At 39.2% G+C, this 10424-nt stretch overlaps 1 protein-coding gene across 11 annotated transcripts in view; it reads right to left on the bottom strand.

Moving 5' to 3' along the window:
- Positions 1-8197: 8197 nt before the first annotated feature.
- The window catches only part of NRG1 (neuregulin 1), a gene marked incomplete at both ends in the record, with an annotated part of 175159 nt that continues 172932 nt past the window's right edge, over positions 8198-10424 (bottom strand). For 6 of the 11 annotated variants that reach the window (XM_080928756.1, XM_080928755.1, XM_080928757.1 and 3 more), the window contains one exon: positions 8198-8852. In XM_080928756.1, the coding sequence (XP_080784882.1) occupies positions 8198-8852 (655 nt within the window). Of the gene's footprint in view, positions 8853-9243; positions 9365-10424 lie in introns of those variants that run through there. The other 5 variants (XM_080928749.1, XM_080928750.1, XM_080928758.1 and 2 more) reach the window with 1 other exon arrangement.

The raw sequence follows: 10424 nt of genomic DNA, 5'->3' as shown, positions 1-10424 counted from the left end.
GAAGGATGGCTCAGGGGAGCAGATGAAGCAGGTCAGTCAGGGTGCTGGTGGCCCTGTGGCAGAGGATGAGAAGGGAAGGAAAAAGCAAGGTGATGGAGAAGATGAAAGGATTTGACAGTCAGCTGTCACCCACGTGATGTGGAGGGAGACATGTAGAATTGTGTTCTAGTGTGGCTTAGTCTATAGGTGGTAGATGCCTCTCCTACCAAGATGTGGAGATTACTTCCCAACAGTAGTTGCTTCTTTGATGATAACCGATGTGGTTTTAACCTGAGCATCACCCGACAAATCCTTGTCAACATCTTCACAGGAAGAAAGTGATCACCTTTTTCCTAATTCCTGGCTAGACACCCAGCTCCTTGCAGATTGCTCTCCAAGTGAGTGGCAGATCTGCTCTCTTTTCACATGTGACAAAAGTCTGTGGCCAAGTAGTGGAAAAGACATAACACCACCAGACCTAAACCTTTCCGGAGGACTTACTAAGAAAGGCATCTTAGCTCATGAGCGTTGCCTTGGATCCTCCTTAAATTCAATTGTCTAGTTTTTATTATTTTTAAATCAAGGTATGAAGGTTGTATAGTTGTATGGTTTTTAAGAGATTTTTAATGGACACGCTATCTGCCTATCTTTATGAAGAACAGTATGGAAATTTGATATATGTGCACAGTCTGCAGTGATCCTCAAGGTAAGTAGCATGTTTGTATTTTGCAGTCTGTGAAGGGAGATGCTGAAGAGTAGAAAGGGGAATCTGTGGCTGCACAGGGACACCTGTGTAAGAGGGGCAGCAACAGCTCATAACCAGAAGGGTGTGGTTAATGGAAATTCGAGTTGGTACATGCAGAACTCTCCTCCTCTTTCTCCATGGTGGAGAGAGCTCAGGAGCTAGTGAGGGTTTGGATACCTTATTAGCTACAAGTGGATATCCCAAAGAAGCCTCATCTAGAAAAGGATTAAAAAACTCACTTTAGGCTCCACTCTAAGGGATCACAGTAGTGGAAATTTCCAGGGATCTGGTCAAGATCTAGAAAGCTTAGAAGATCCTCACTTTAGAAGGAAAGTCAGTGATAACCAATGCTCTGTTCCTGATGCTAACGATCAGAGGCACAAAGTGTCTACCTAAAAGATTCTGTTTTTTTTTTTTTTTTTTACAAAAACAAAAATATTCCTTTGCATTATTTTTTGTGATAAACTAGAGTTAACATTTTTTTTCTCAATTAAAAACAAATGCTTCATTCAAAGGGAAGATGATACACGAACAATTAATTATACTCCATTGCTATTAATGATGCTTATTTGCAAGTGTGATGATAGATATCATGAGGCTGACTCAAGGATCATTTTTTCAGGACCAAGCTTTAAAAGACTGAATTCAAACAACTTGAAGTTTATAAATTATTAATGCATTGTATAGATGAGAGAAAAGTCTTGTTTTATGCATGGAATGAAGAGTAAGTCAAAACCTAAAAGAATTGGGTAGATACAGGGGTGTGTATGGGTATCAACAAAGATATGTGAGCTTGATATTAATCTGATATTTGATTGAGTTTTCTAGTTTTGTCACCATGGAGGCCCTGACTGGGATTATACTTTTTCAAAGATTCTAAGTGAACTTTATGTGAAAAAATTAAGGCCAATGCATGTATATAGATCATACAGTCTGCAGGGCTAAGAGAAATTTTTTGATCATTCTATTAGTAGTTTACAGTGAAATTTGAAGGTGACATCATGAAGACCACATCATGAGTCATGGATCCTTCATTTTCTGTGAACCTATATTCAGAGATTATCACAAGTCATTAAAAATTATTGACTTGACATGGAATGGCATGGGTCCACAAAAAGTAAACTACTAATAATTTATAGAAATATCTTAGCTTCTAAAACTGCTACGTAGAATGATACTTGATGATGTTTCTTCTCAACATATACGTGTTGCTGTTTTTTTAAAAAAGCATTTTTCTTACTTATATGGGATTGGTGAGATGCTCTATCTGCTCAGCTCATGCAGTGCAGTATACTTTATTTGAAACTGAGAAATGTCAATCTCTGAACTTAAGGATCTAGGGAGGAGCAGAGGAAGCCATCTGAAGAGTCACTATGTACTAGACGCTTTCTAATTTCCTTACATGTACTCCAGTTTAACCTCACTGAACCACAAGCTTCTAGTTGAACAAGGCAGCAGGAGGAAACTGCCATAGCTCACAAAGTTTCAGCGGTAGGGCCATTATTCTTACACAAAACTCTCTTATTTTGACTAGAATTTGCCATCTACACACCAAAATTGTGAATTTACTCTTCTGGCTGGACTTGCATTTCTTTAGAAAGCTGAGGTTAGGGAAAATGGAAAGAGTTGGTACATTAAGCAACCTAGGTTCCAGAATATCCATGAAGCAAAAGCAGGAAGGCTCATTCCTCCAAAATAGAGGCTGACTTAAATAGAACTCATACTATGTTAAGAGAGCTGGACATGAAAATGCTCCTCATACTTAGGGTACTGGCAAGGAGGGACTGAGAGAAATTAGTTATTCACAATATACCTACAGCTCAGTAGATACATTGCTCTAAGAATAATGCTTAACTTCCCCAGGTCTACATTTCTACCATTTATTCCTAGCATAAAGCAAATAGAAAAGATATAGGGTATTTTAAGTCATAAATAGTATAAAAATATTGATACTTAGTACTCCATTCTTCATATGTGAGTATACAATAAGGCATTAAAGATGTTAATTTCTTAGCCTTGTTGGAACATAGTGGGAAGAGGTATCTTTTCTTTCATAAGATTCTGTTCCCCTAAGTTCATTTGAAAAAAGGTTTAGAGAAAGATTCTTGGGTCAAATCATCACTCCATTCTGTCTCTCATTTTGATTATATAAAAAAAGAGGTTGGTGATGATATTTTACAGTCATAAAATCCTTTTCCTACATCAGGTATGTTTTTGTGTTCAACCACAGTTAAATAGCAGTAACTAACCAGAGAGATGTAAAAGGTACAAGGAGTAGGGTATCAGTAAGGCCTACAGATAACGTAGAACATGTACTGCCCGATCTAACAACTACCTTGTAGGGTACAATAAACATCTTCTTAAAGAAGCAGAAATGTTTTCTCTTCATAGGTATAAAGCTCTCCATCCCAACCATAAATTATTTTTAATGTATCAACTTTCAGAATAGTATCCAGAATGGAAGAATGTACCAAGATGCTATCTAACATCAATGGATACTCCATTTCTTCCCAATATTTGAAGTGTTTAGATTGCAGGCCAGCCTGACTCTTCCTGAAATCTTTGATACTAAGGCCTTTGATGAGTCATCATTGTGGCAGAGAAGAAAAACTGCAGACTGGCTGGGGGAAATAGACACCTTCCTTCTTAAGTTTGCAGAACTGGCCTAGATTTATCATTTAGGAGTCAAACACAACTTGGAATAATAGGAATTATCTAGACTCTTTGACTGGAAGCCAGTTTTTGTTTCTCTGCATTACCTCCCTTTATGTAACTCTTCTGCTTGAAATGACATGACCACTTAGGTGCACAAGTCTCTCTTAAGTTACTGAGTAACTTGTGGCTTACGGCTCTTAGTTTGGGCAGGGGGTTTGATTTCTACATAGATTTCCATGGCATAAACTGAGGAAAGGATCCACACTCTTACTTAAAGATTCTCACACCTTCTGATCTGAAGCTTGGCCTGTCAGCTGAATGACTAGTAGGCAAGTGCATTCATGACATGGCGTCATAACATTAAGTTTCCTGGACTGATAAGGTACCAGGCATTGTGTCTACATCAAAGGTGAACTTTGATGGGAAATCTCAGGTTATGCTCAAATTCTGAAGCAGGCTGACATATTACACATTTTTTGAATGCTCTCCATCTGTCTGAGATAATGAGAATGGTTGAAATATAGAAAAATTACACACAAAGTATTTATCTGTTAAAATATGGCTTTATAAGGCTAATTTTAATAAAAGAGCACTGCCTTCATATTATGATGTGTCTTATAATGTGAGGAATATTCCATGCATAGGCCCCTCCCTGAGCAGTACAATGGGCATCAGTTTTTTTTTTTTTAATAGAATGAGGAGAGTAAGAGTAAAGTTACTGCTCCTTAGCCTTCTTATAAAACCATGTGCATGATGTGAATTCAACTTAAAGACATTATAGGGAAGTTTAGCATAGATGTCTTTGAGGCTACTGTGGCCATTGAACCATTTGAACCTTGATAGCTTTTTCTTTTTTCCCCCTCGTATGATTGCATAGGATTGGCACAGTCATTGCCATTAATCTGAGTAAGTTTCTTGATGCCACTGCGGATTTCTATCAACAATCAGGATCCAGAGAGTTACTCAGTGTTTCCCTCTGATGTCTTTGTGAATGGCCGTATGGCTGTGGAATGGAGCATCCTATGGCTTGATTGTATGCTTCCTTACAGCAAGGAGTGGTGTGGTGAGCAGAGTCAGGAGGGAGGTGATTCAAGGATGGGTAACGAGGCAAAAGCAACGGGGACAAGATGATCATGGGTTCCATGAAGCACAGTCCTAGATAACATAGCTGTCATGGCTGGTGAGACAAAAAGTGCTACTCTAACAGACTGAATGTTAGTCTGCTGAGCAACACACCATGTCTACACAGAGTAGCATTTTTATTGCAGTATGACTTTTTTGGGAAATGAACAATACTTTAAATAAATCACAATTACTTATTGCTTCGTATTTGAGATAATAAATTCTTTAGTTTATCAGTACCTCATGGCCTTCAAATGTGCATTCTTCAAATAGTTTCAATTACATATATATTCTTTCTCCTGAACAATAAATTATTCTTTAAAAAATGGAAAAAAGAAAAAGGTACATAATTTTAAAGCAAAAACATATATTTTAAACATTTATCTTAAACTTATATGAAAACAATTCTCTATGTTAGATGCTTAAATATAAATAATAAAGGACATTATGTTATTTACAATGTAATACAGTAATTTTAGAGAGTAAAAGCTAACATTAACTCATAAAGACAGTAAATGACTCAAGAAAACATCTAAGTACTATACAATGTGTATTTACAAAAGAATATATAATAGAAATTGTGATGTGTGGCCATTTCCTTTTGTCTGCATTTCTTCATAGTATTTCATGGATCCTAGTGAATAGACATCTTTGCAGCAGCTAGAATGCAGGCAGCACTGAAAGGAAAGGCCAGATCTTTCTTATTCACTAATAGGGGCCATATACCTTCAACCTCAGGCCAAAAGAAGAATAGATACAGAGAAAGTTACCCTGGATAGACTCCACCCATATTGACAGTCACACAGACAAAAGAAAGAGATGGCATATTGCTGCTTGAGATACATTCTCTCTTACATGGAGGACCACTTTGTAGAAAGCAGAAGGCTGTCTACCAGGCACTCTTGAGGGTAGGGGAATGAACAGAGGGGGAAAGCAGGACAGAAAACAAATGTTGTGTAAGTACAAAAGGAGTTTAATGTCTTCTATACCCCCACTATATAACTCTCTGTAGTTTTGATTTAAGATCCATAAAACATAGTTGTTATTAAATTCTGAGTAATTTGTACTCCCTTAAAAGGCAAGGTATCATCACACATGCCAGGACCCCAGGTGTGCATTCCTTTTCCCTTGCTACAGCTCTGCCTGGATTTATAAACAGGATGCTTGAGAGAGACCTGGCTGTGAAGCGTTGTAGAGACATTCCTGGACGTATACATCTAGAGACTACAACAAGTATCCCTCACCAGACTAGTGGCCGTTCTCCTCAAGGAAAGCTTTGTTCTCTTGGGGAAAATGTTTTCTCAACTAACATGACAAGTGTAGATTACCAGATAAAGCACAGAAGAATAAAAAACCCCATGCATTTGCAATCTGAAAAATTGTAGAGCTTCTCCTGCTAGTAACATGCTGCTTAGTTTAAAAAAAAAAGTTTTTATCAGAGGGGTCTGTTTTTCAGAAGGGACTTTTTAACACCCTGGTGACTAACAGATTTAAAACTGAAGTTTTAGAGTTTTAAAATAACAATACAGAAGTTTTTTTATTGAATGGTAGGGTGAGTCAGGGCAGTTAAAGGCAACATTAAGTAACTGAGAGAACAGTCTCAAGCTTGCTGACTTTTACTCCCTATGGTGAGCTGACCACTCTCTGCACCACTGGGAAGCCAGAGATAGGCTTCCATCAGTAGGTGTTCATTCCTCTGTGTTTACAAAAAAAAAAAAAATGAAAAATCACTTGGAGCACAGAGAACTGTCCTGTGACCAATGGTAAGAAACTTCCAACACTGTGAATAACTTTAAGTAACTTGAAGAATCAAGCTTCTCTTTGAGTCATGGAGGAGTGTAACACATGGTATTGTGGTCAGTCTGCAGTGTGTTTTTTTTTTTTTTTAAGACCTCCTTGAGTGTTATCGATTTCCATGACTTATAACAAAGCTCAGTAAAGGAAATAGAATTGGTTCAACTGAGAACAAGAACCAACAGTTGCCATTGACTTTGACAATCCTCTGTTTAACTACTACCCATTTTATAATGTAACTCTTAAGAGCCTACTTAGAAACTCAGGAAGCTCTGGTCTTGATTGACAGATAACAGGCAGAGGATACACAAGGTTCTGAGAGATTATCCCCTGCTCACATAGACACCCACACCCCAATTAGCAGTCATTCATAGGTTAATGTCCATAACCCTCTGTTAGCTTTCCAATCACAAGAGAACACACAAACTTTAAACCAATCTTAGTCCTGCTTTTGAGACAGTATAGGAAAAATTACTTAGAGAAGAGAAATGGAAGATATAGGCTATTTATGGAGAGAGATCAGTACATGAGTGGGGGTCACTTCTACACGAAAAGCTGCAATCTTCCCAATGCTATTGACATTCCCTAGTGAGGCCCCACTATGGAAAGTTCTTGCTAATCACAAACCACATGCACATTGGCCATTCCTGGCAAAAAAATTATTCATGCATAGTTATGGCCTAATGAAGATAATGCTGAACACAAGAGAAACATAATGGGGAGAAAAGAGTGGCCAAACAAACCAAGTTAAGATGTCAGCTGGGTAGTGTAGCTGCTTTCCCCTTGTGACGTCTATACACTCTCTCCTAAGTACTCTACCAGTGGAAGATTTTTCCTACAATGGCCAAGTTACCACTATGCACCACAGGCATATTGTACAATACAAGAGGTTGGGGCAGATGGCTGAGTGTACTCTTGGGTCTGAGGCTTCATGACACGATATGCCTCTTCTGAAGCCGAGAAGAGGGTACAACCAGTCAGTTAAAAAATAGATCAGAAAGGATCGCACCTTTAGCAGCTGTGGTTGGTTGGTCAACATAGAAGCTGCTGGGTCATTTTCCCCAGGACAGAAAGTGAAACCGAGTCCCTTCTAAGTTGATAGATTTATCCTGATAGCAAGCCAGAACCCATTTTTTCCCCAAAGCTGTACTCAAAGCTGTTACTCTTTGTCAAAAATGACAATAACTAGAAAGTTAAAATTAAAGTCAATGGTAGCTCCTTTTGAGCAAGAGCAAGCTGTCTTCTGATTATTAATATAGTTTGTTGTTTTTAAAATCACAGTATTACTTTCTTCCTAATATTTAACATGACTTAGCGTAGTTTCCTGCTATATATAATAGTAGCATGCTGTTGGGTCCTACTATTATCTCAGAGTTCGGTGAGGCAAACCTTTCGCTGACAGAGTAGAGAGAACGTCATTGGGAAAGCAAAGAAAACATCATAAAAAGTAGAAAGGTATTTGGATGGATGTGCCATTTCAAGACAGTAGTGGTTGGGTGCTACTGGAAGCAAAGAGAGGGACAGCTGCTAGCCTTGCAAACCATACATCCAGTCAACATCATAATGCAATGCACAAAAAGCCAGCAAAAACTGAATATATGGGAGGTTTTGCTGAAATACTGTGAAAAAGCAATCACCGTAACTTTATAAAACTTGCTCTCGACATAACATAACATAAAGGCACCATTGATATCTTTCTCGTTTTTGAAATACTGTAAAAAATTGCTACATATGGCACATAACACATTTTTACATACATATATTTAATTTATAAAAGTTTTTTTTTCTTCCTGTTTTCTATTTGCAGAACTGCTAAAATAAAATAAATTGTTTAATTTAAGGTGAAATACTTTATTATATAAAATAAAGTTTTACAGGTGAATCTATGTGTTTATTTAGGTTTTATACAGCAATAGGGTCTTGGTTAGCGATTACACTAGACAGCCTGGCCTGTAATTCTTCCTGTGTGGAGAAACGGCCTGCTGGGTTAGTCCTGCTCTCAGCCAGACGGAAGGCAGGGGACACCTCAAGGCTGGCTGCCAGGGGGTTCTGTATGCCCAGGAATGGTGTATCTTCGCCTACTCTTTCATCTTCTGTCTCACTTTCTGAGTTACTGCTCACAGAACTTGTGTTGCTGTCCATTTCCAACCTATTGGCAATGTGGCCATTGGGCTTGGTTCTTTTGGCCCGCCGGCTATTGGTGACTTTCTTAATAGGCTCTTGAACCGGCTCATACTCCTGGGTCGTTTCATATTCTTCATCTTCCACTATCCTCAATGGACTAGGGGGGAGGCTGGTACTCTGATGTGCAGGGTTGTGATGAAAGGAGTTGAGTTGCTGGGGGTGATGATCATACTTCTTCTCCCGAAGCCTTGGTGGTGTCACAAGAAGGAGAGGCCTCTCTTCTTCCACAAAGGGGCTGACTGCCACAGAGGGCAGGGACACCGTCATGCTGGACACGGGTGGAGACATTTCCGAAGGGGGCGATTTAGGGGAGCTTGGCGTGTGGAAATCTACAGGTGACATACGAGCCGGGGTGGTCATGGCTGATACATACCTGTGTGAGCACAGAATATCCCACATGAGTGTGGTGGATTAAGAGGGCATGAAACAGGGAGGGGGTAGGGGCAGAGTTCACCATGGGATATAGTCAGAGAACAGTCATCATTGAATACTTAAGTTTTATACTAGGAAGTTCAGCACCCTTGGGTCCTATCATTATCAAGCCAAGAGTTTCCTTATACAGATCATGCAAAGATTGGCTAAATCATCTAGCTCGTTAAAGTTTTTGAGAGTTTCAGTCTCATCGGGAATTGAATTGAAATAAAAGTAAAGCCAAGACATGGGGGCTCCCAAGAACATCTCAGCTTTATAAAGACCAAGGCTTGGGGACTTAGAAGGGAAAGAAGTATTCTTAAATACTATACCTTCCTAAAGGCCAAGGGGTCTTAGAGAATGAAGCCCAAATGGGGAATGGAAGAGGATCTAAGATGAGTTGCTGACAGCTGGATCTGCATGCATTTGGATCTGTAAGCCTTGTTTCTCCTTAGCTCAGCTATAAGGTTATGTCTTATGAAAAAAAAAGAGCATAGTGACTTAAAAATTACAGTGTAATACATTTGTGTGCTTTTAAGATGAAAATTTCATGAAATGCTACTTGTTAACATTCAGTTTGCAACTGTCCATTTCAGGGTGTAATACATCAGAAGGCAAGCCCGAGAGAATCCATAATTTGGTCTCACATCATCACAATGGACACTAACTCCAATCTCCCATGAACTTCTCATCCAAATCCCAACACTGCTTCAGCTTTTGGTTTCCTTCCGGAAATACTAGCAAGGGTGCTCACAAGGGCCTAGCAAGCTTCTGTGCATTCACAAGGGTTTGGTGTACCATAGCATCTCATGTCATGCCACCATTAAGGTCCAGATAACTGTTTTGCAGTACTGTGCCTTCTCTAGGACAGGAAGGCACTTCCTCCGGGCTGAGTCTCAGTCATATTCCTCATGTCTTGATAATGATGGCCACAGTGCACAGCACTGGGTGACTCTTCCTGACACTCAAGTTCACAGTCTAATTTGATGTGACCTGTGCTGACACAGGATACGAACTAGAGCGAGTGAGAAGAGGAAGTCTACTCATTCCCTCGCTTTCCCGTGATTCATGGTGATATGGAAGTGAGACCCACCTGTGTTTAAAATTGGATAAAGTGTCTCAGAATGTGAAACATTTGGGGCCCAAGTCTGCGCACATCTTTTGAGGGTACCAAAATTAGACCTTCTGTGTAAGTAAGGCTAGTCACAGTTCAACCAACACATACAGGTGATTCATCTTTTTCTCCCAAGATCATTCTGTTTAAGACTGTTTTGTAATTCTAGATAGCATCTGGGTGATGCCTGGAAGAATACTTTAGCAGACAGAACCCTCAAAACCAAGCCACGGCAATGAAAAGAAACTTTACCCTACCTTCTCTGCATGTTTTAAAAGGGCAAACTAGGAATGGGCAGATGTCAATAAACCAAAATAAAATCACACAAGGTTAATGCTCTAAGCCATTTTTAGACCATACTCTTCCACAGATGTGTTATCAAGAGAAAATGAAATTTATAAATTCGATCCTGTCCTGAAA

This window comes from Micromys minutus, assembly GCF_963924665.1.
Source record: "Micromys minutus genome assembly, chromosome: 14".
NCBI classification, from domain to species: Eukaryota; Metazoa; Chordata; class Mammalia; order Rodentia; family Muridae; genus Micromys; species Micromys minutus.
The sequence above is the reverse complement of the archived record's forward strand: the minus strand, read 5'-3'. Positions and strand labels throughout refer to the sequence as shown.